Source organism: Exophiala dermatitidis (assembly GCF_000230625.1).
Source record: "Exophiala dermatitidis NIH/UT8656 unplaced genomic scaffold supercont1.1, whole genome shotgun sequence".
Classification (NCBI taxonomy): Eukaryota; Fungi; Ascomycota; class Eurotiomycetes; order Chaetothyriales; family Herpotrichiellaceae; genus Exophiala; species Exophiala dermatitidis.
Genome location: NW_008751646.1, coordinates 2,179,643 through 2,202,483, shown reverse-complemented (window position 1 = coordinate 2,202,483; position 22,841 = coordinate 2,179,643). Strand labels below are relative to the sequence as shown.

General features: G+C 52.2%; 9 protein-coding genes across 9 annotated transcripts; 4 read left to right on the top strand and 5 right to left on the bottom strand.

Annotated features, from left to right (window-relative positions):
- Nucleotides 1–145: 145 nt before the first annotated feature.
- HMPREF1120_00790 (uncharacterized protein) lies at nucleotides 146–1,111 on the bottom strand (the record flags this gene model as incomplete). Its single annotated transcript, XM_009154792.1, has 4 exons — nucleotides 146–196; nucleotides 270–539; nucleotides 619–894; nucleotides 980–1,111. The coding sequence occupies 4 exons, from the start codon at nucleotides 1,109–1,111 to the stop codon at nucleotides 146–148; spliced, it is 729 nt and encodes a 242-aa protein (XP_009153040.1).
- An 860-nt stretch (nucleotides 1,112–1,971) lies between these two features.
- On the bottom strand, nucleotides 1,972–2,794 carry HMPREF1120_00789 (gluconate 5-dehydrogenase; the record flags this gene model as incomplete). The annotated part of the gene is made up of 2 exons (XM_009154791.1): nucleotides 1,972–2,355; nucleotides 2,426–2,794. The coding sequence occupies 2 exons, from the start codon at nucleotides 2,792–2,794 to the stop codon at nucleotides 1,972–1,974; spliced, it is 753 nt and encodes a 250-aa protein (XP_009153039.1).
- Nucleotides 2,795–4,057: 1,263 nt separating this feature from the next.
- Nucleotides 4,058–5,527, top strand: HMPREF1120_00788 (transaldolase; the record flags this gene model as incomplete). The annotated part of the gene is made up of 6 exons (XM_009154790.1): nucleotides 4,058–4,188; nucleotides 4,274–4,391; nucleotides 4,463–4,772; nucleotides 4,833–4,891; nucleotides 4,962–5,056; nucleotides 5,134–5,527. The coding sequence occupies 6 exons, from the start codon at nucleotides 4,058–4,060 to the stop codon at nucleotides 5,525–5,527; spliced, it is 1,107 nt and encodes a 368-aa protein (XP_009153038.1).
- Nucleotides 5,528–6,128: 601 nt separating this feature from the next.
- HMPREF1120_00787 (DnaJ protein, subfamily B, member 4) lies at nucleotides 6,129–7,238 on the bottom strand (the record flags this gene model as incomplete). The annotated part of the gene is made up of 1 exon (XM_009154789.1): nucleotides 6,129–7,238. The coding sequence occupies one exon, from the start codon at nucleotides 7,236–7,238 to the stop codon at nucleotides 6,129–6,131; it is 1,110 nt and encodes a 369-aa protein (XP_009153037.1).
- Nucleotides 7,239–7,955: 717 nt separating this feature from the next.
- HMPREF1120_00786 (uncharacterized protein) lies at nucleotides 7,956–9,074 on the bottom strand (the record flags this gene model as incomplete). The annotated part of the gene is made up of 1 exon (XM_009154788.1): nucleotides 7,956–9,074. One exon carries the CDS (start codon nucleotides 9,072–9,074, stop codon nucleotides 7,956–7,958), a length of 1,119 nt encoding a protein of 372 aa, XP_009153036.1.
- A 526-nt stretch (nucleotides 9,075–9,600) lies between these two features.
- HMPREF1120_00785 (ATP-binding cassette, subfamily G (WHITE), member 2) lies at nucleotides 9,601–12,935 on the bottom strand (the record flags this gene model as incomplete). The annotated part of the gene is made up of 2 exons (XM_009154787.1): nucleotides 9,601–9,837; nucleotides 9,894–12,935. 2 exons carry the CDS (start codon nucleotides 12,933–12,935, stop codon nucleotides 9,601–9,603), a joined length of 3,279 nt encoding a protein of 1,092 aa, XP_009153035.1.
- Nucleotides 12,936–13,549: 614 nt separating this feature from the next.
- HMPREF1120_00784 (aminotransferase) lies at nucleotides 13,550–14,833 on the top strand (the record flags this gene model as incomplete). The annotated part of the gene is made up of 2 exons (XM_009154786.1): nucleotides 13,550–13,588; nucleotides 13,643–14,833. 2 exons carry the CDS (start codon nucleotides 13,550–13,552, stop codon nucleotides 14,831–14,833), a joined length of 1,230 nt encoding a protein of 409 aa, XP_009153034.1.
- A 604-nt stretch (nucleotides 14,834–15,437) lies between these two features.
- Nucleotides 15,438–17,946, top strand: HMPREF1120_00783 (aspartyl-tRNA synthetase; the record flags this gene model as incomplete). Its single annotated transcript, XM_009154785.1, has 3 exons — nucleotides 15,438–15,729; nucleotides 15,777–16,678; nucleotides 16,729–17,946. 3 exons carry the CDS (start codon nucleotides 15,438–15,440, stop codon nucleotides 17,944–17,946), a joined length of 2,412 nt encoding a protein of 803 aa, XP_009153033.1.
- Nucleotides 17,947–18,324: 378 nt separating this feature from the next.
- HMPREF1120_00782 (mannose-P-dolichol utilization defect 1) lies at nucleotides 18,325–19,595 on the top strand. Its single transcript, XM_009154784.1, has one exon. The coding sequence runs from the start codon at nucleotides 18,507–18,509 to the stop codon at nucleotides 19,452–19,454; it is 948 nt and encodes a 315-aa protein (XP_009153032.1). The 5' UTR covers nucleotides 18,325–18,506; the 3' UTR covers nucleotides 19,455–19,595.
- The last annotated feature ends 3,246 nt before the right edge of the window (nucleotides 19,596–22,841 follow it).

The following is a 22,841-nucleotide window of genomic DNA, read 5'->3' as shown; positions in this document are numbered from 1 at the left end:
CCAGTCCTCAGAATCCTTGCGGATGGCGGCTCAGTTATAGCAGTGCAACTATCAAGGCCAAACAAGTGGGAAAGACTTGGCTCCATGATCCACCATTCAAGTTGTACCCCAGTTTCCTCTGGCACCAGTATAAAATAAAGACGGCTCAGAATCGGTCATCAGGGCGGCCACTTGAGCTCCTTCCATCGCCATAGTGCTAAAGCAAAAAAGTGAGTTGATCAGTTCCAAGCCTTGGGACTGCGCGGGACCACAGAACAGGATGAGCTCACCTTCTTTCTCAGCGCTGCGAGCCTCTTCTTCTTGGTATGGGTGTTGATATAGGTGCCGATGCAAAAGGCGACGATGTTGAAGAAGGGCACCCATGTCTGCTCGGGCAAAAACTTCTGGGCAAAAGCCAGAGCAATAGGAGAAGTAATCCAGCTGACTTTCATGACTGGCCAGAACCCAGCACGGACGGTGGCACGGATCTGGTGCCAGGTACGTGCGCCGGCGATGACGGCCATCGAGGCCAGATAGACGGTGTTCTGGATTGGAGCGATCTATATTTCCCAAAAAGTGATTATTAGTTCCTTGTTTGTTCGCGCCATGGAATAGAAAAAGGAGTTGTCATAAACATACCACCAGGTTGCTGGTCAGAATCTGGAGGATCTTTGCCTTCAAGCTGGTGCGACCGGCAAAGATCCATTGAAGAAATCCGATCAAAACGTGGCCCATGGGAGCGCTGATAAAGGCGCCGTAAATGGCCATCTTGGGGATTCGTGAGCTGAAGTAATGGCCATGTTTGCTGCGGTCGTGGGCGAGCCACGACGCCAAAAGTTCTTGCAATGCCGACAATGTGCCCGAGGTCAACATCTTTGTGCGCAGCGGATTCGATTGCAGCTGCTTGAGATATGCCTGTTTATAATAAATGTGAGCAATGAGCTCATACTCCCTCCCCAAAGATGGTTTGATAATATCGCAACATGGCGGGCACGCGTACAGCAAGATAACCTGTTTGTTGCTTCCCGCCCGTGAGGGCTTCCCCGATTTTATGCGCCGTGGTCTCATCGCGGCCTCCTGGCACGAAAGGCGCCGTCGCTCGGACCTGCTCTTTTTCGAACTTTACGGACATGATGCCTGCTGGGTATGTGTCGCGCGATGGAGGCTCGGTCGCCGAGATAAGAGGCCAATTGATTTCCTCGTCTAAGCGTAAAAACAAGTTCTGTCAGTATAAACAGCACAACATGCGCGGGACCATCAGAAGAAATGTCTAATGGCCAGGACGGCGGTCGTGCTGGAAAAAGAAAAGGCCGAGGTTGGTGTAGGGTGGTCGTGTGGGGTTGAGCAGGACAGTATACACACCGTTCAAGTGGAGCGTGAGAGGGTAACGCGATGATGGTGGAACGGAGGCTCTCGAGACGCTGCAGCGGCGACGCGACAATCGTAAGGTAGAGAGGGAGGGAACCGCAGAACGACCTGTGTTGATGATCGAGTAGAGTGGATGAAGACAGAGACAGAACGCGTCCCGAACAGGTAAGATGTAATCCGGCACTTGGGAGCAGGAGGAGATGAGACAAGCAGCGATGTCGTCGACTTGTTGGCCGGGAGGCAGCCCAGCGCAGCGCAGCGCAGGCGAGGTTGAAGGGTGGGAAGCCGCCCTGAACGAGTGACGAGAAGTGACTGTGAGTGGCCAGAGAGATGGAGACCGGCCCGGCTGCGGCTTGACCGAGCTACAACGGTAGGTGCGAGCACGGCTGGGGCAGACAAACAGGGCATAGCGGTGGGTGTCACGTGGATGTGGCTTAGCGGGGTTTGTCTCCAATTGGGTTTTGTTTAGTTTTAAGCCTATTTCAGGTAGTCTCCCAAATACTGCTATTAACTGCGGCAATACCCCTTTCTCTCTAATTGAACAGATAGAAGAAGTACATAGGTGTCGCTGTAGGGTCCCAGTACCTGGTGCTTTGGTAGCACAGAGCAGCCGTGGATGGCCGCTTACCAGTGTGTATATCCACCATCAACCAACAGATCCGCCCCCGTGACATAAGCACTCGCATCTGACAACAGAAACAGCACTGGCCCAACATAGTCCTCTGGCACTGACAGGCGTTTCAGCATAGTCTGGTCCGTCCACAGACGTTCCAGATGCTCATGGGTAAGGACCCCAGCAGTCATTGGAGTTCTTATGACACCGGGGCTGACTGTATTGACCCGGATAATGGAAGGAGGAAAATCAGATGATCCTTCTGCTTGTTTCTCCTCCTCCTTGGTGCTATTGCAAAAGGCTACCTCTGTGTTCCCTCCCCATTCTGATGCTAGATTCCGGGCGAGCTGCTGGACACCTGCTTTGGATGCTGCATAGGCTGCGACAGGTGTTCCCTATGTGAAGATGTTGGTATCGGGCCTAAAAGCATGGGGTACAACTGGTCTGTTCGCAGAGCAAACTCACCTTGTTGACAACGTAACCGCTCATACTGGCAATAAGGACAAAACTGGCAGGCAAGTTGTGGTTCTGTTGTTGGATCAGTCTGGCGGCTGCTTGTGCGCAGATCATCGTGCCCAAGAGGTTGACTTCAATGATCTTTCTTGCCTCGTCCATATTAAAACTGACTGACGGGCCGACTGTGCCAATACCCGCACAGTTGACGAGGCCTCGAAGCGGATGTCGAGCATGCGAAACCGCCTCGTTGAACGCTGCTTTTGTTGAGTGGGGATCTGAAATGTCGCATCTGTGGTAGGTCAAAATCGTCCCGTTCTTGTCGGCTGTTCTTGTCAATTCGTCTGTATTTTGGGGCCTTGTCAGCCGCGTCGGCAGCATTGTTGAAACTCGATCTTACCCCATTGGGGATTGTTCTTCGGTGTGTCCACTCTGTCGATGGCAAGCACGTCCGCTCCTGATTCGAGTATGCCTTTGACAATCTGTAAACCCAGACCGCCGGTTGCGCCGGTCACTACAGGTCAAAAACAGGTTAATCGTGGGTGATGAGTGCAATGGGTAGAGTATCGAGGTTGCGGTAAGGTTATGTCTTCACAATAACGGCGAGGGGATGGCAACAGGGAGTGGATGGGGAGAGAGAATATATATTGCAACCACTGACCGATGATGCTTCGTCCATCCAGCAGGAACAGATCCCGCGTATGACGACCTTTCGATGTATGGACCCCGTTCATGTGACCATTTCTGTGGTCAAACTGGGGTAAGATGTCTCTTGGGGCAGTCTCCATGGCAGACAATAAGTGCTATTGCAGAGAATGTCTTTCTTCGGGAATGGAGCACTGTCTGTCTTTTATATCTTCGCGGCATCGAGCGAAGGATTTCCCACGGGAAATGTGTGAGCACGTCGAGTTTTCTGCCCGGACACATCCTACCACCGATAGACGAATGTTACCGGGGACTGGCCGGCCGGATATTGAATGCCGTATAGCGTGGTCTTTGCTCAGAGCATCTGACATGAAAGTTGGCGACTCCTAGGACAACCACATCATGAGCATAACGAGCCGCGTACCATTGTCGGGCTCGCAGCGCACAGCATAGATGCGGTCCAATAACATGATGTCCATGCTGTAACCACGTAGTACGCAAGGTAACTCGAGCGGCGAAAGATGGGCCATCGGCAAGGCTGTATACTCCGCAGGCCCAAAAATGAAAGCCGCAAGAGGACCCACCACGACCGCGGACAGTTCATCATTGCGTCCTCTGATATCCTGAGAAGGGCAATTTGCCTAGCTGCTGCATCTAGTTACAGCCATCATCCTGCGCAGATAGGGAGGTCCGGGCGATGGGACCCCCATGCCGGTGTGAAGCTTGCACAAACCGGCGCAACATGGCCCGTCAGCCCTCAGCTCACCCATGCCGTCCAAACATGCCACCGGAAGGGTATGATGGTAAGTGCAACCCTGAAGACTCACCAGCGGACTTTTGAATCTTGAGACTAGCAGAACCCCATGATGATGCCCGACAAGGCCCGTCGGCCTGCTACTCAGGGAGAGTATGAATACCCCATCAACAGCCGTTCCTGCACCAGATGTCTGTTGCATTTGTCGACGAAATTATATGATACAAGACCAGCCTAAACCAATTATGCCGACACGATCGCTCCTGGAGAGGCTTGAAGAGCTCATCAACGTCGACGTCGACGATGTCAACACCGAGGTCATCAAGCTCGTCCCATTCACCCCTCACAACCGTGCGTCAAACTGTGCCCTTTCCGCGTTCGAGGAAGGCTCGCATGCGGGTCTTTCGAATGCACAAAAAGTTTTAGGAGTCCATTGACTGACCGTTGTACGTTGCGAACAGAGACATCAAACCAAGCCATCGTGACGCAAGAGTGCTGAGTCCCGAGAACCAACCTCTTCTGGAGGAACTGGTCAACAAATATGGAAAGGAAGGTTGGGAAAGAGTCTACGATATGGCGGTGCGTTGCAGAAACCCCAGGTCGCCAGGAACCTGCGAGAATACTCACTTACTGACGCCTTCTCCTGCTAGGCCGTCGCTCTATGCGCCAGAAATGTACCCTACCTGTCCGGCCGGGTGTTATTACAGGTTTCCCTGCGCCACCTCAACGACCGGGAAGCCATTATCAAACAATGTCGTTCGTTTGCAGAAGGATTCAAGGGGGCCGGTGTCCCCAGAGACCGCTTCGCCATCAAGCTGCCGTTTTCGGGTTCCGCTGCCTCAGCAGCTGCGCAGCTCAACGCCGAAGGTATTCGTACGTTGGCCACGACGGTCTTTTCTCTGGAGCAAGCCATCGCTGCAAGCCAGTCAAATTGCCTTTTCATCAGCCCGTACTATAATGGTAGGATTGCTCAAACCAACCAAGAAGAAGTACACTGTGAAAATTGACCTTGCTGTCCAGAGATTGCGGCCCATCTGGACCCTTCGCTCCGTCCCAATGTTAGCGATCCAGCTCTCGAGGTAAGTTGTCACCTACTGGGTAGATGCATGCAGAGCAGTCCAGGACGATACTGACAATCTGGTGTCCCAGCATCCAATGTCAGCTCGCGTCATCCACATCCTTGACACTTTTGCCAAAGCATATGCCGAGACGGGGGAGGAGCAACCAATCATGATCATTGCGAGGTGAGTCCCAAGTCGTCGTTGAAATCCCTCGTGGGATGCACATGTTGACAATTTCGCCATGACATGGCGCGATGCAGTCATTTCAACACGGCCGAAATCCTTGCAATGGCCGAACTGGGCTGTCAGCATATCACGATTCAAGCCCACAATCTGAAGGCACTCTTGGAGACCCCCGATACACTTCCGCCAGTCACGAAAAAGAAACCGGACCATCCCTACGCGGAGTTCACGATTCCAGAACGATTGAAGACGTTGGCAAACCTGGATCCGCTCTCAGGGGAGGATTGGGACGGGGTCCTGGCGACGACTCGGACTGATTACGTGGTCAACGGGGGAGCGCAGCTTGACCAATTCATTCAGGGAAATGCAGTGGTCAAAAAGAGACTCCAAGATGCCGAGAAGCTTTTCTTGGACGCCGAAGAAAAGGCGGGAGCAGCTATCCGCCAGCTGATGGCTGCTAAGGGTCTCTGATTGATCTGGCATATTTTTGTTAGTGTTGCACGACCTGGAATGTAGAACAAGGTTATATTTGCCTCTGGTGTAGAACATCGCACAAGGAAAGGACAGACTAAGCCACCAGAAATGGACGAATAGAAAGACCCCTCAGCTAGTACTACTCGAAAGGCGAGAAGTCTACAAAGAAGTGAAATATTATCAAGAGATAATTAATATTCTCAGGCTGGCTCTCCTCTAACACCTAAACAAAGACGGCAATTCGTGAACCATTGGATACCTATGTACCAAACCAAAGCAACGAGGAGCAGTCTCTTTCGTGAACCTCGTACCTTAGGAGTCCACGCGAGCACCACTCCCAGTGATTCCATGACCATGGGCTTCAATCTAAACAGAAGCCCGGCTGTCAAAACTGCTCATATCAAGCGTCAACGCTGACCACCTCCAAGGCCGCCTGATCCGCATGTGGACTATGCTTGTGCGTCCAGGATCCGCGACTGTCTTCCCTCCAGTTCACCGCTCAACGGTGCTTGCATGTAAAACTGTTCATGACTACCAGACTCTTTGGATGTCGTGCCATGAACTGCCGGCGTTGGCATATTCCCATTTATCAAGACGTTCATGATAGGGCCTCCTTGATCTTGGCCTTTTGTTCGGGAGTCAAATACTTGGGGAAGTTGACCTTGACCTCGACGATAAAGTCACCTCTCTCGGTGGGTTTCTTGCTGTTGGGCATGCCCAGACCTGGGAATCTCTCTTCATATCCCGGTGCTGTAGGTCCGGCGCCTGACACCTTCAGCTGCTTTCCGTCAATGGTTGTAACTGTTCGTTGCCAGCCCGTGAGGGCCTCCTTCAGGTCTAGTTCGATGGTGGTTCTCAGGTTGTCACCCTCACGCGTGAGTGTTGGATGCGGCTTTTGGGCGACGATAAAATGCAGGTCTTGACTTCCACCCTCTTCTTGGTCGCCCACGCCAGCGAATTTGATCTTCGAGCCGGCCTTCAAACCAGGCTTGATGTCCATTTCCAATATCTTGTCCTCCGTTGTCCGTTGTCCTTGTGAATTGAATGTCTTTCTCTTGATCTTCATCTTCTTGTGGGCGCCCTTGTACATGTCTTCTAAGCTGACGGGCAACTGGCGTTCCACGACGGTAACTTCGGGTGTCTGAGGCCGAGGTTGGGGCTGTTGTTGTCTCTGGCCGAATCCTCCGGCACTTCTTCTGGCACCGCCTCCTCTTGCACCACCTCCGAAGGCACCACCTAGGATATTGAAGATATCGTCGTCGTCTCCGCCTAGGCCACCGCTGCGGCTGAAATTGGAGAAGATGTCGTTGGGATCGGAGAAGTTGAAGCCTGAGCCGCCATTGGTGCTGAAGTGGAAGGTCCTAGTTCCACCACCACCGCCAGGCATTCCGCCGAAGCTGAAGCCGCCAGGCATACCTCCTGGGAATCCTCCTCCAGGCATGCCTCCTTCAGCACCTGGAGGAGGTGCCTGACCTCCTCTCAGCAGGAACTCCAGGCCATATTGATCGTAAACCTTTCTCTTTTCTGGGTCCGAGAGCACTTCATATGCCTGGGACACCTCTTTGAACTTCTCAGCAGCAGCGGGGTTGTCCTTGTTCTTGTCTGGATGCCATTTCAGGGCTGCTTTCCGGTATGCTTTCTTGATCTCTTCTTGAGAGGCAGTAGGAGAGACAGAGAGTGCATCGTATAGCTTGGTCTCTGCTACCATGGCGAGTTTGTGTTTGTGATTGGTTGATGTTGAGGGTTGTTTAAGTCGTGTGTACTCTTGTGTGGGAGGAAAGAGAGAAACAGACGGGAAGGGTGAGAAATAGGACGGGAGGGTGCAGTAGCGACGGTACAAGGCTTCGTCGGCTGGGGCTGCGGGATTTAGTCTTTTGTGGGTGATAGAATGATCGAGTCAGATCGCAGTATGTCTGGGTGATCAGGAATCTCCTTATTTTAGCACGAGACTGTGCATTGAATCAAGAGAGCTCTCCAAGGTATCGTGCGGTGTTTCCCAGAACTGGGCAGAACATGAGAGACAAAGTGACGGGCCAGGAATGACGCATCGGGCAGCACGCGGTTTATCTCCGTGTGGAAGCTACTAGAACCTTCCATTGTGACTGGCTGCTCGAGTCTCAGCCTTGTCCGATAAGCACGATAAGGACACAGCCTCGTGCGCTGCCATTGGATCTTCCTCACCAGCAGTATCTACACCGTATATTGTACGCAGCTGTACTAGACCCTACAACACGGTACGCACGCATTGAAAGTAACAGCTATGCAGGCAAACAGTAAACAAGCTGCTGCCTGCTTCCTCCATCCTCGGGCTCGCTGATTGCTTCAGGATGCAGGTGCCAGGCATCATCTTCAAATCAACAGCTGGGTGCCTATTTCATTGATATTCCAGGCCATATTATTTTCTGTATATACACCATAGAGACAGCTACCAATCAGTCACTGTCCCCTTCATGCAAGTTGTGCCGTCGTTGCTGACCACTACGATATCTGCCTCCTTCGCATCGACCGCATCCGCATTCATCATGACACGATACGGCTCCCCTGCGTACACGGGACTGGTTGCGCGATAGTTGATCTTTTGAGGGTACACAATGTCGTTACGGGCGGTGCCTACACCCTGGTCGACGGTCTCGTCGCGCCACAAATCCAACATGGCAATCAAATTCATGGGTCCGTGGACGACGACGCCCCGATGACCTTCCACCTCGGTAGCCCAAGGCTTATCGTAATGGATCCGATGAGCGTTGAACGTCAAGGCTGAGAACCGGAAAAGAGTGACTTCGGAGCGATTGTACTCTTTGACGATCTTGCCTTTCGCTGCTTCCTCGAGCTCGGCTGGAGACAATTCGGGAGGCTTAGGCACCACGGGTGCCGGCGTGGAGGGATCCAGGGCCGTCCTGAACACCCAGTTGCGTCGGTCCAGCACGCAGAGCTCGTCCTTACTGTTGCGGAACTCCTTTTCAACGCCCACCAGGAGCATACTCTCGCCCGTCTTCTTGATCACCTTTGGCTCACAACTCAACACTCTCGTCACCTCTGTCGTGATGTCGCCTACCCTTAGCAGCGCCTGTTCACCGTTACCGGGGTCTGCGCCAGGCCAATGACACGATCCTCCAGCCCACATGCGGCGTGTAAATGGAGGTTCTGGGTTGAATGATGCATCGGTCCCATCTTGTCCGAGGATACCTTCAAGCTGAGCCGGTGTGAAGTAGATTAAATGGTAGCCCGCCGGCACAGGTGTTCCGGCCAGTGGCTCCGTCTCCTCCAGCGTTTTGGACAGTAAAGCTGAACTGGGCCATAGATGTGGCCGGTTTAAAGTAAGGGAAAACAATCGCAGCTGGTTGGCATCGAGTAATTGTTTGCGCACAAACGTCTGTCCCTTGGAAAACTTGTTGAGAAACGCCTCCGCTACATATTGTGCGTCTGATGAGCTCGACCGTCTGGACGACGCAGAACTTGAAAAACTTCGGTTTCCAGCCAACCGAGCGCCTGGACAGGGCCGAGAGCCCGGGCAACGAGGCCACCTGCGGATTACGGTAGCCATCGAGGGCTCACAGCAGCTGATGATGAAGGGTCGGGCATTCACAGTTGAAAAGATATACGCTGAATAATAGCGCTTCAGAGCCTGTCGTGTGATTGTTTACATATCCAGAAACATGGAGTACTAGTAGTTTTGGTTATGTTGTGGTGCCATGGGTGGAAGCCGAGGAGAACTTGAAGCCCGGCCGCGAGTCTCCCCCGCAAAGCACCGCTCTCCGAGATCGGGGTCTGTGGTCGTACCATCATACCCTGGTCTCCGAGATGCTCGAATTCCTTTTCCGAGATGCACCGTAACGGGCCATTTTGGCCTCAGTCACGCTTCTGTTTGCATTTTGCCAGCTTGAATACGACGGCAATCCGTCCTTGTATGCAGGACTCACAAGTTGATGTATTATGTCGCTACGTGTATGTCACCCTTGGTCTCGGTGTAGCCGCCTACCTTACCTAGCTATGTACCCATACTCCCCGAAGTGCACAGATGACCGCCCCTGAAGTAAGTCCAAGATACCATCGAAATCATTAGGGCACAGCTATCTCTTTTCAACAAGCAGGAAATGCATAGCCCCGTATGCAATGACGATAAAGACAGCTCCGAATATCCCCAGCGAAATCACATCCTTCCATAAGGCCAAGTTGTCGAATCCAAATGCACTGAGAATGCTTGCTCCTGGCACCTCGATATCGAGTCCATAGCGGTGATCCTTCAAACGCAACTTTGCCACCTCGTTGACAATCAGCGCCTCGTAGCCATAGTGGAAGATCGACAACTGTAACACAGGTTAGCTTGGCCAACAAAAAAACAAGACAAAAAAGAACTCCTTACCTTCTGCAGCCACTGGGCAGCCATCTGCGTAGCATCATGGTTCAAATTAAGCAAGAGGCCTGCAAACAACAAGCTGAAGAGCATCACCAAGCTGCCAATCAAGTTGGCTACCGCCCCATCTCTAAAGACAATTCCGATGGTCAAACAAATGGCCGCGGCGGCAAGATTGAACAAGACCAATATCAAGATAAACGTGAAAAAGGTGCCCCATTGTGGCAACAAGCCCACCATCGGATAGATTATGATTCCCATGATGATGGGCGGGATCAGCCGTAGTGGGACGATGTCAAACATCACCTTAGAGGCGAAATACGTGATTGGCGCATAGTAGCCATTTGCTCGCTCTCGCACGAATATGAGTCGCTCGGCGCTGAAGGTGTTCAAGCTGGTCAAAGTACTAAACCCGAAGAGTGCGAGTAAGAAGAAGAAGAGACCGAGTCTGTTTTGGAATCCACCAATGTCGTCCGTTACCCCGTAAAACAGCCATCCGGAGAGCACTGCCAACAGAATGGCAACGGCATAATGTGTCAGCATAAGAATAGGGTTGCGGTAAAGATTCCGCCAGGTTCGTAGGGAGAGGATCAGGAATTGTCGCGGCAAGCTGACCCGTCGGAAGCTTTTGATGGTGCCAATGTGCGCTTCGGTCGTGCTACCATCTTCTACGCCGTGGCCGTTCGCTGACGACGCTGCCTGAATGGAGGCGGAAATTTCGTCGTGAATGGTTTGTGCCACATCAGAGGTTTTGAAGCTGGAAACCAGGTTGTCCAGATCTGAGTTCGCGTCGGGAGGTAAATCGTCCGGATCCTCCAACAGTGGCGGAGGATTTGAACCATCACGTTTGGCCAGCTGCAGCCAGCTCCGCGCACTTCCTGTCGCTTTGGCGATAATGTTATCTTCATCGTCCGTTCTGGGCGTGGGAGGGGTATCACTTTCGCTCCTCTTACGGGTAAAGAGCTGCCGGTCCTGCTTTTGTTTCAACGAGATGCGCCGTTTGGGTTTCGTGCGAATGGACGGGTCACTGGGAGTTTCGACGCTGACGTTGGACGCACTTGCAATAGATTTGACAGCTCTCGTACTGCTTGATTCCGTGCCTAATCCGTCGCGTTCTGGGAACTCTCTTGCAACGTCGTCGAAAACAGGAGATCGTGGAAGGCTGGCGTGCATGGTGAGATCGACCAAGTAATCTGCGATGTTGAACCCAGGGGGACACGAGTACCCAATGTGGTCAAAGTATGCTTGGCAACTTGAAAACGGCCCTGAGTAGACAGTTCTGCCTTTGGCAAGGAGGATGAGCTGGTCGAAAAGTGCAACAATGTTCGATCGAGGCTGATGGATGGTGAAAATGACAGTTCTGTTGTACGTCTTTGCTAGGGTAACCAGACACTCCACCACGTTGAACGCATTAAATGCGTCGAGCCCACTGGTTGGCTCATCCAGGAACAATATGCTCGGACTGGTCACGAGTTCGCAAGCAATGCCGACACGTCGCTTCTCGCCGCCAGAAATCCCTCGACCATTGCCTTCTTCGGATCCAATCATCTGATCCTTGATATGATAAATTCCAAGCTGCTGCATCACTTCTATGACTCTTTGCTCCTTAACGGGAAGACCCATGTCGGCCGGAAGCCTCAGTAGAGCACTAGTGAGGATGGTCTCATGCACCGTCAGGGTTGGGAGCAAAGTGTCTTCTTGGTCAACATATCCAATGACGTTTCGATATTCCGCGTCCGGTATCTTTTCACCATTCACGTACATATTGCCTGACGTGGTCCCGCGCTTATTCTTGCGAGCCAGTATGTCAAGAAACGTGGATTTGCCAGCACCAGAAGCTCCCATTATCGCTGTGATTTGTCCGGGATAGGCGATACCTGAAATACCTGACAGAATCTCTTTGCCTTTGAGGTCATATGAGACATTCTCAAATTGCAAAGCCATCGGGGTGTGGTTCACCATGGATTTTGCTGCATCATCCTCACTGCCATCACCCAATCGGATGGCGCCCCATCTCTTGTAGGCAGCTCTCCGTGATAGGTACCAGATAATGAGCGTGAGCGCGACAACGAAAAGAGCGCATCCTGCAATGACTCCTGCGATAAGAGGAGTGTTGATCTCTTTGACGGGGCGCGTATATCCTGGCACTTCGGTCTCGTACAGACATTCTCCCCCTCGGCATTGGAGAGATATGTACTCATCGCCAAATATCATTGAGATCAGATTGTTCATAGCCGGTTCTTCAAATCTGCTGCCATCTTTAGAGCTTCCACCATAGGTGTGTTGTGTGTAGAAGGACGCGGGTCCTTTAATCTCCTCTGCCAGAAACTCATCGATGTTGACGGAGCCATCCTCACCACACAAAAATCGATCCTCTATACAAGAGCACCTTATGTTTTCGCAGGTGTATTTGGTAGAGTTGCGGGCAGTGGTGGCTTTAGCCTCCCACGTGCAATTGTCCAAGGCGCAATAGAATGACTCTTTCTGATCCACCCAGAACTGGAAATTGCAGGTCGCCTGATCAGCGTTGCATGAAAATGTGACCTCGGGAATCCTGGGATCAATCTGATCCAAGATCGCTTTGTTTGTGACGTTGCAGACCTGGTACATTTCATGGACAACCAGTCCATCTTTGTAGCAGCGCCCGCCCTCACCTAAGGGCATCATAGCATTACATGCATTGTCAGAGGTACAGACATTGCAGTTCACTCCTTCCCACCCATCTTTGCAATCACATCTATCGCCTTTCCGCGGGGATCTGTTCTTGCCATCTGCGAGTGACCCGCACAGCGGGTCGGCGCAGTCGTCACCCCCAAACCCGGGAGGACAAACACATTTTCCGTTAAGACTGCTGCAGTTTGCAAACTGCAGGCACTTGAACTCGTCATAGTGACAGTCGAAGCAACGCGGACATGGAGGGCATCCGTCGGTAAGTTGGTAGAAGGGATCTTGTACCAAGGCCGCAGAGGTATCGTTGAGATAAGCCGTCACCGCCGCCAGCAATACCGAGGCGATAAGGAGGACGGTCGGCGGGCAGCCGCGCAGGTACATTGAGGAAGGCCGTTAATGTCACGCACGTGCAGCGTCGTCAGTTGCTGTGGCTGGTGCCTACAGCTGCAAGATCGTCCGCCAGTGGTAACGGGAGAAGTAGATGCGGAAGCAGAAAGGAGACTGTTTATGCTCAGGTACCGGACATTCGAACTGGAGCCCAGGCCGAGTGATAGCAATGTTGTCGGCCGCGGTCTGATTCTGGAACTGATACGGAAGATATCACACCATAGCAAGAAACATCGAAGGCGATACCGGGAGCAACGAGATGCGTAGGCGCAGGCGGAGGCGTTTTACCCCGAAAGCAGGTTGGATTGAATGCTCGGCACATTTATGGCCCGCCATGATCGTTCGATCGTGGCAGCGGTCACGGTGCCTGTAGAATACGAAATACGGGCTTAGTCATGAGTTCATGTCTCTTTGTGGGGAAGTTCTTGCCCTCTCCGCACGCCCGCGGTCAATCATCAATCGGCCTCTCGACTCAGCACCAGAATTGTTTCTGGAATGTACTGTACCTGTACACTGTACAATAGGATTTCCGACCAGCAAGACGGACACACCTTTTTGCGCAGCAGCTCCAACCACATCGCCGGGCAAGGTACTTGGTGGATGTCAACATGCTGGCGTCGAAAGCAGCACCGCTTGAGTTTGTCGAGGTAAGATTTCGAGCATCGTCAGGCGAGATCTGTGGCTGATGCACATGTCTACAGTGGTTCGAGGCACACAGCTTGTCTGCTACTCATGATCTGGCCTCGTCAAGTGTCTCGCCCATTTCGCTGGGCGAGCTCCTCAACATTTCTGAGAGCAGAGGGGAATCAGAAGAAAAGATTGGCCTGAACAACATAAAGCTCAAGGAAAAAGACCATCCAGCAGGCAACGTTGACTTCCGCAGAAATTTAGCTGCTCTCTACTCTGCTCGTTCTGGAGGGGTCACTGAAGATGACATTGTGGTCACGAATGGGGCGGTACCAGCCCATTATACAGTGTTCCACTCTCTGCTGGAACCAGCAGATCATGTTATTTGCCAACATCCTGTGGATGAGCTGCTCTACAAGCTTCCGGCTTCTCTAGGAGTCGAGGTTACACTATGGGATGCAGACCCAGCAAAGAAGTGGCAGCTCGACATTGAGGGATTGAAACTTTTGATCAAGGACAACACGAGAATGATTGTGATTCAGAGCCCATGTGATCCTACTGGCGCGATTGTGCCCAAGCCCACTCTCGAAGCTCTCGTACAAGTGGCAGAAGAAAAGGGTATCCTGCTTCTAGCCGACGAGACCTACAGACCGCTCTTTCATTCCATTTTGCCTTCCAGCGACGATTTTCCCCCATCAACAGTCAACATGGGCTATAGGAAAGCCATTGTGACAGGTGCAATAAGCAAGGCATACAGTCTTGCGGGTGTTCGTGCTGGCTGGATCACCTGCAAAGACAAAGCCATCATCAACGCCTGCAAACAAACCAGGCGCTACACCTCGATGTCAGCATCAAAGCTTGACGAAGCTGTGGCGGCTGAGGCTGTAAGCGATAGATGCATCCATGCGCTGTTAGGACGGAATATCAGATTAACTCAAACAAACCTAGAACTCCTTCAAGGATTCATTGACAGCCACAGCTGGGCCTGCTCCTGGGTGAAACCACTGGCAGGGACGACTGCACTGATTAAATTCCACAAAATGGGCAAACCGGTCGACGACGAAGCATTCTGCTTGGGCCTCCTTGAGAAGGAGGGTGTCCTCATCAGTCCAGCCAGCAAATGTTTTGGCGACAAGCAGAAGTTCCGAGGACATGTGAGAGTGGCTTTCGGTGGGTCAACATCTGATCTCAAGGCTGCTCTGGAGGCATGGAGCAGATTCATGGAAGAGCACTATGAGTCGGTTCCGACGGTGTCGAGCAAATAGGAGCCACACTAGCACGAGCCAGCCTGGAAGCAATCCGCAGTCCCAAAAAGCCTCATCATCGCGCAGCCTCCACAACCGGGTGTACACTTTTGGATAAAAATGGAATTGAATCCCTCCATGTTTCTGTTATCAGAGATGCCTTCATCGCGTTCGTTGGTGTAACAAGATGGGTGTGCCGAACGCAGATATCATTGTCCCAAATTCCATCGACCAGCAGGCCACTTAGGCTCCGAGGAGAGAGCTTGCTGGCGTCCGGGTTAGGGACATATCATACGGTACACGCTAGGCTTTCATCATCTAGATGGATATTAGCAGGTATTCACAAAGCATTTCACTGGTAGCACTCACTTGTCCAAAACTAGGAGGGATGAAGACAGGAAAAATGTGCGATGCGGCTGCAGAAATTTATACCAGCAGGAAAACGGAGGTTGCGCGCCGAGCCCCGATCTGCCTGCGCGTCACTGCACCTGGCATGATCTCCAACTGTCGATCCCACTGGCAGGGCGATACTTTTGGACGTATTACATAGTAGTTTCGTCTGCAGCGCTTGTCGTACTGATTTGTGAACCTGCGCAGCCTGACATATCTGCGACTCCCTCGGGATATGAGTCTCCAGAGACCTGCTACGCGCTTGTGTCATCTGCGACAAAGCTACGTGGAAATTTCAAGATACGTTCGCTCCCATATTCAATGCGACAGTCCTAGGTGTAGGGTTCTCTCAACTCGGACTTCACTCAGCATACGACATGCAAGCACAAACATTCCAAAAGACACGGTAGCATTGAATGCCGAGCCTTCGGACAGAAGTCGACAATACGGGGATCGAAGCACGCTTACGCAAAGAAAGATCCTGTCAGATAAACAGTATGGCTGCTTGGAGCGTTTTGAACGAAGCAGTAAGAGATTCCACATGGAGAACCTCTGACACCCGCTGACGCTGCAGGCCTTCTTCCTGGAATTTCGACAACCTGGGACAGCCTACTGAAATACAAACCTAGCACCATATCCTCCACGAACGACTCGAAGAGCAACGTCGATACAGACCGGGTCGTAGTCCCTGGCTACATTACATCGCAACGGTCCGCAAAGCAGTGCGAGTTCTTCCAGCTTGTTGATCCAAGTTTGAAGCTTGCAATACAAATCGTTCTCCCACGACCGAACATAAATTCGCATATCCTTGGATCGGCAAAGGGCGGCGCTGAGCCTCCTCAGACGACCCGCAAGTCCGTGCTCGAAAATGCTTCTGAAAGAGAGGACAGTATGGTTGGGGACATCCAGGCACACACCCCTGTACAGGTTGTCGGTTCTATTGTTGCTCGAAAAGCACCGCCCAAGCAGACCACTCAGTCGAGCCGGTCCACAGAATGCAAACGCGAAGAAAATACAGTTCAAAGGCTCGATCCTTTCGTAGGGTCAATCGACCTGATTTCACACATTGAGATACGCGCAGACTCTATTTCACCTCTCAACAGTTTTCCATCGGAGACAATAGCGGCTTACGATACAGTGTTCCCACCCGAGATGCGCCATCTGCAATTCAGGACTGACCACGAACTCCGCCGCCGAATACGGTTACGGTCAAGAGTAGCTGCAAATATACGTCAACGCATGCTGGGCCTGGGTTTTGATGAGATTGAAACGCCATTGCTGTTCAAATCAACACCCGAGGGAGCTCGAGAATTTATAGTACCCACTAGGCGGAAGGGAATGGCTTACGCGCTCCCACAAAGCCCTCAGCAATACAAACAGGTGCTTATGGCTTCGGGCATATCGCGGTACTTCCAATTTGCTCGATGTTTCCGCGATGAGGACCTGAGAGCGGACAGGCAACCTGAATTCACTCAGGTAACCTCCTCCAAGCATTCTACCTGAGATCATCTGCTGACTATCTCTAGCTCGATCTGGAGATGTCATTCGCTGGTGCGCCGCAAGTCATGCGAACCGTGGAAGACATTATCCTGAATGCTGTTTGGCCAAGCGTCCCGGGCATTGCCGCGATACGGAAGGCCGATACGATTAAGGACGATGCGGAATCAGCGAGCGGCCCTGATTCGGATGGGCTGACCTTTCCCCGAGTCTCGTATCATGAAGTTATGGCTCGTTATGGCTCAGACAAGCCCGATACTAGGCTTGGCTCAGAAATCTCTCGCATCGATGATTGGCTGCCATCCAACATGAAGGGAATGCTTACTTCGCTCGAGGATCCGATTGTCGAGATGATCAAAATTGACATGCACGGCTGCAGCCCCTCTGAGAGCGGCCAGTTCATCAGATCCTTCCTGGATGCACCATCCTCCTCCGGTTATGCCAATAATCCCGATGGGATACCTGGGGTGTCTGTTTACGACCCAAGTAAACCATTGTGTGGGCTTTCCAGTTTTGGCTACGAGGGCGCGTCCAAACTTGAAGAGGACTTTGAGCCCGAACCTGGAGACATTTTCATCGTGCAGTCACGCGTAAAGGCGCCTTTCACAGGAGGCTCGACGGTATTGGGCAATCTACGTCGAGATATCCATCAGAGCGCAGTCTCTCAGGGGTTAATTCCTGCTCCGGTTGGCTTTTCGGCTCTCTGGGTTATTGACTTCCCATTGTTCTCGCCCACGGACCAATCCGAGCCAGGTCAGGGTGGCATGGCCGGGATATGTTCTACTCACCACCCATTTACGGCTCCTAAGCCCGGGCAAGACCTGTCAAAGTTGTTCTCCGATCCCTTGGCTATTATTGGCGATCACTACGACCTAGTAATCAACGGTGTCGAGGTCGGTGGCGGTTCTCGTCGTATCCATCTTGCTGAGATGCAAGAACTTGTTTTCCGAGAAATTTTGAGGATGAAGCCAGAGCGCGTGGAAGACTTCAGACATCTACTCAACGCTTTAAAGAGTGGATGTCCACCACATGCCGGCTTTGCCTTGGGCTTTGACCGATTGATGGCCATGCTGACAGACACACCCAGTGTGCGGGACGTCATTGCGTTTCCAAAGCACACAGACGGGCAAGACCGGTTTGTGGGCTCGCCATCGGAGCTCACAGAAGAACAGTTGGCAACCTATCACCTTGCCATAGTAGACAGAGATCTTGACGAGCCACGTCCGCAGATCTCACTAAAAGCATAGCATGATCTGGCTAGGCGGCCTCGATGTGGCAGGTGCAGATCCGTGTTTGGTGCTGCATTTCCATACATTATTGTCACATTGGCATATGGGTTTAGAGCTCCTGGAAACTTGGAGTCTCTTGTACTGTACTAATAGAGGCATATTTATAGCGATGCAGCGCTAGTTTTATGCTCCTTCAAAAAATGGTTACACACAGCTACCAATAATGCTGACAACCTCAACTTGACTCCCTTGTCTTCTACTGCCAGTGTAAGCCCAAGGCTGAGTGCCCCTGAATCTCTGTCACGTGCAGCTTACACTCCCTGCCAAGACAAAGAGCGGCACGTGCGTCGACTGCCAAAAACCGGGGGTGTGACCCCAACTGAATGTTGTCATTCCTTTCGAGCCACCCTGGCCTAACAACTAATAAAAAACAAATCAAGGCTTCTTTTGTCGCGCAATTGATTGTTCTCCTTGTGCGACCCAAACACTACCACCGATATTGTGCGCTATCCGCAAACAATCCTCTTCAAACCTCCGACGCCAAAAGGAAGGCCAAAGCTGAACTGGTAGCCTGAGCCATGGACCAAGTTCAGCATCTCGTTCTCGACCCTCTCAAACCCTACCTTTTACCCATCACGTCGCAGCTCCCGGGGCCGGTCAACGATGCGGTCATCAGCCTCCTGGGAGAGCGATGCCACAGCGCATTGCTACTAGACCTCGACGTGACCTCACACCCAGAATGCGTGTCGCTGGCGATTTCAAAGGCATTGGGCGTGGCGATTATCAGCGCAGCGGTGGTGGTGAAAGTGCCACAGATCATCAAGCTGGTGCGATCCAAGTCGGCCGAGGGGCTATCGTTTACAAGCTACCTGCTAGAGACGGCCAGTTTCGTGATCACGCTGGCGTACAATATGCGCAATGGATTTCCGTTCAGCACGTACGGCGAGACGAGCCTGATCGCGATCCAGGATGTGGTCATCAGCGTCTTGATCTTGGTCTACTCGAACAGAATCCCACAAGCGGGCGCGTTTCTGGCTGCTGTCGGCGGCGCCGTCTACGCCCTCATGGTCTCCGACACCCTCGTGACCCCGACCCAGATGACCAGCCTGCAGGCCGGCGCAGGCGCTCTCAGCATCGCCAGCAAAGTCCCCCAGATCCTCACCATCTTCCGCCAGGGCGGCACCGGTCAACTGTCGGCCTTTGCCGTCTTCAACTATTTGTTCGGAAGCCTCAGTCGCATCTACACCACCTTGCAGGAGGTCGACGACCCGCTCATCCTCTACAGCTTCGTCGCAGGTTTCTGCCTCAACGCCATCCTGGCTGCCCAGGTCGTCTACTATTGGAACAGCCCTACCACCGCCGGCCATGCAAAGGAGTTGGACACAAAGAACAAACCTGGCCTGCAGGGTGTCGCTCAGAAGGGGAACGCTGCTTTGCTCACTGAGGAGAGTATCAAGTTGCGCACTGGCGGTGCCACCACCACGTCCGCCCGGCCGAGTAGCAGCAGTGGCCGCAGAAGGGGTTGATAGTACCTACATTGCAGACCGGAGCCGCTGTCATAGTTTGTTCAATTCAGAGAATTTTGATTAAAAAGACAAATAAGAGCCATGACTGTAGCCCTGTTATCTGTCCGTGCTACTGACGGATTTCTTTGCGTCACAACCAGTATGCTACATTCTTCGGTTGTTTGCTCAGTTAGTTGATTTATCGCTGCAGCCGGAATGTCCTTTCAAACTTACAAGAATGCTAACAGAATTGAGTTACTCTGCCTCACAGTTGCTTAGACGCTTGAGGCAGCGGCATACAAGCAAATAATGGTACAGCAGCTACCCTACTGCACTAGCATGAAGTGCAGCTCGCGGCTGCAGTGGAATAGACAATCATTCGCTCTTTTTAAAAGCTAACCAACCATCGTGAACCGACCAGGTAGGCCCGAAATACTACGGGCTCAGAAGGTAGTCAACCTTACCGGCATGCATGTTACCTCACCTTCTCTGGGAGAATCAGCGGATATCCGTCTTTCCGGGCTGACCAAGATCAGCTTCCTGGCCGGAAAGTGCCTGTGTTGAGGGCAGGGCAGCACAGGAGACAGATTGTTTCTCAGTTTGGTAAACATTATATGTACTGGAGTTTGGTTCAGCAGGCCTTGGAGTCCGAAGGAAGGCGAGAATAATAATGAGCACTGGCATATACCCTGCTACTACTAGTAGGCCAGTCCACAGCGCTGGGGTGGCAACGACGGTGTATCTGCTTCGAGTTCCGTCCGCGGATGCTGAGCGTTGGTTCAGGAAACTCCGCGGTCTTCTTGTGCATTGTACTCAACCCAGAAGAACATCCAGCCAAGCCTGTTACCAGCCCGCTAGAGCCCGTTTTGACTCTCCGACCGGGCTTAGGGAATGTCAGTGACCACGTAATCTTCCCTAACCTGCCGTACCGTATGCCCCGACGTCGCGTTGACCCGATATCGCAGCGACAAGATACCATAGATGGTCTGCTTGAGAGGCTGTTGTTCAAGTTGAACGGAAATTGCCCAAACTTGACGAGATAAGGCGTTAGATGGGCCGTGGCATCTGGGCGCCTGATGTTGACTATCGTGTCATTCTCGATGATGAGGAGCTCTTTAGGCCCATGAACAGGAGAAGCTCTGAGGCGCCGTCAAGTACCACACAGACGGGAAGGGTTTCCCTCAGACTGTGACCGAGTTGGATAGGGCCTCAGCGTTCAAATTTCAGTGATCATCGCTAAGGACCCGACAGAGTATCTAGACTCATCTCGAATGAAGTGGGATGGCTTGGTGAACGCGGACATGGATCGACGTGTCCGCGATCTGCCACTGCTTGATGATAGTCCCCTCCGTCACAAAGGCTTCCTTAAGTGCAGGCCGTATGTGCATTAAAGTTCAACAGTAATAATAGTTCGCATACCAGCCATCAGCTTACCAGGAATTAGCAACAATTGCTCTGGATCGAATGGAGCACAAGCAAAGGGAAATAATGGGGGAGCCAGGAAATTTGGCAGCATGACGCCAGATCTAGCATTGCCTGTCAACTGTACGGGGAGATTTGGTGGACCGTTGAGGTTGAAAGGGTCTAGATGAACAATCGGACTGGTACTTGAATCGGATCAAAGTGAAATATGTCAATAAAGTCAGGGTACAAGGGTAACGGAAGGGCGGTAACCTGGAGAGGCCGGGTACAGCTACTACCACTGCAGTGTCTGCGTATTTGACGAGGCACGAGCGTTGCAGGGTCGCCGCTGCTGGCAGCATTCATCAGAAGCAGAGGCGTCCGTGCAGACTGATTGCTCTTGCTTCAGCTTCAGCTTTGGCTTTTGCCTGTCTCTGCACTCGAGACGCGAACCGTTTGGGTGGTTGATGAGGGATGATGAAGCTTCGGCGGCTTAGTTGTCTGTCCGTAACAACGGTCAAAGTTCCGGCTCCTCGCGGCCGCTGCACCTGCATTGCGGACGGAGATGCAAGTGGCATGAAATCACAGAGGCTGTCGACCCGACTTCAGTTTTGTTGAAGGAGCTGATCTCCTGCGCGGGTGGGCAACCAGCCGGCTCTCTCTCGATCGATTAGATTTGTAAATGGAGAGCCACGGCAGGTACCGTACAATGGACTGTACAGTGATGACTGTCGACTACTACGACAGCACCCAGTGGTCTCGCGGTGGCCCCAGCCGCCGGAATGGTGGAAGACGCCAGACGCGCCTTTTGCACAATGTTCGCTTCAGGCGCGTTGATGATCTCGAGCCCATTCTTCGATCTCTCCGTGTCATCGAGGAGTCATGAGCGAACAAAACGTAAAGAATAGTATACTGCAGTGTAGAAGCATACCACGGCGTAAATATCTAGTCGTAATACTGGCGGAGACCCAGCACCAGCAAAGCTGCCGGCGCGCAGAATGGATCTTTAAACCCCATTCCCTGTCCTCTGGATGTGATCCGAAGCCTGCCGCTGGACCATCACGGGGCTGAAAAAGCTCGAAGCTGCAGTGTCCATCGGGTCTAGTCTCTCACGCGTCCAGCTGCAATCACTTTGGCCCGGCAGATTTTGCCTGAGAATCGGACACGGTAAGCATGCGCAGTCGCGTGCCTACAACCTGATCTTCCTGTCCTTTACGCGTCGGTTGTTTCGGACATGTGGCTAAGTGGGCGTGCAGTGCAGTGTGGTATATCCGCCGGCCAGCTCTAGAGACAGCCTCTGACATAACCGTGAAAAAAAAAACCTACAAGTGGGATGGGACAGATATGTCCTGGAGCCGGTATTGTCAATTCCCGGATCTGGGGATTTCAAGCTGTGAGTAAGGTTGGTGAGGGACAGCAGCTTTTTGTATATTGACCTATAGACGGAAGATTCTCTAACCACCAATTACATGTTTGCTGTATATTTGTAGGCAGAATGTAGTATGAAGCCTAAAGGAGCCCTCAACGGTGGCAGTACTTGAAAAGGAGGACCGATATAATATCAGCAACAGTAAGGTACCTTCAAACGAACCAATACCGGCGAGTGTACTCCGAGGAGCCTAGCCTATGTTGTAGACTGGATCTTCATAGTATGTGACTTGGGAAATCGTACGATGTACATGCTACAGATTGCCCTAATTATTGATCGTTGTAATTCGGTGTCTCAGCTTCATCTCCCTGTTGAATCACGAAACGCGTTTCTGGAAAATTTTCTTTCCACGTCGGAGCTGGATCGGTCGCGTGCGTGGATCGATGCATTGTTTACATACCCATTTGGAGCCATTTTCCATGCTATCATCCGCAGGCCAATTGTAATAAACAATAATCGTTACTTAATGGGTGCCAGTGGCCTGCAGCTGTGAGCAACCATTCCGGCCCAGCCTGGCCGGCGGCTGCTTTAGTATCATATCCTCCGTAGCAGTAGTGATGTCAAGTGGTGGATTTCTT

Coding starts and splice junctions, on each gene's coding strand:
- HMPREF1120_00782 (XM_009154784.1), top strand. CDS start 18,507: ATGGACCAAGTTCAGCATCTCGTTCTCGACCCTCTCAAACCCTACCTT.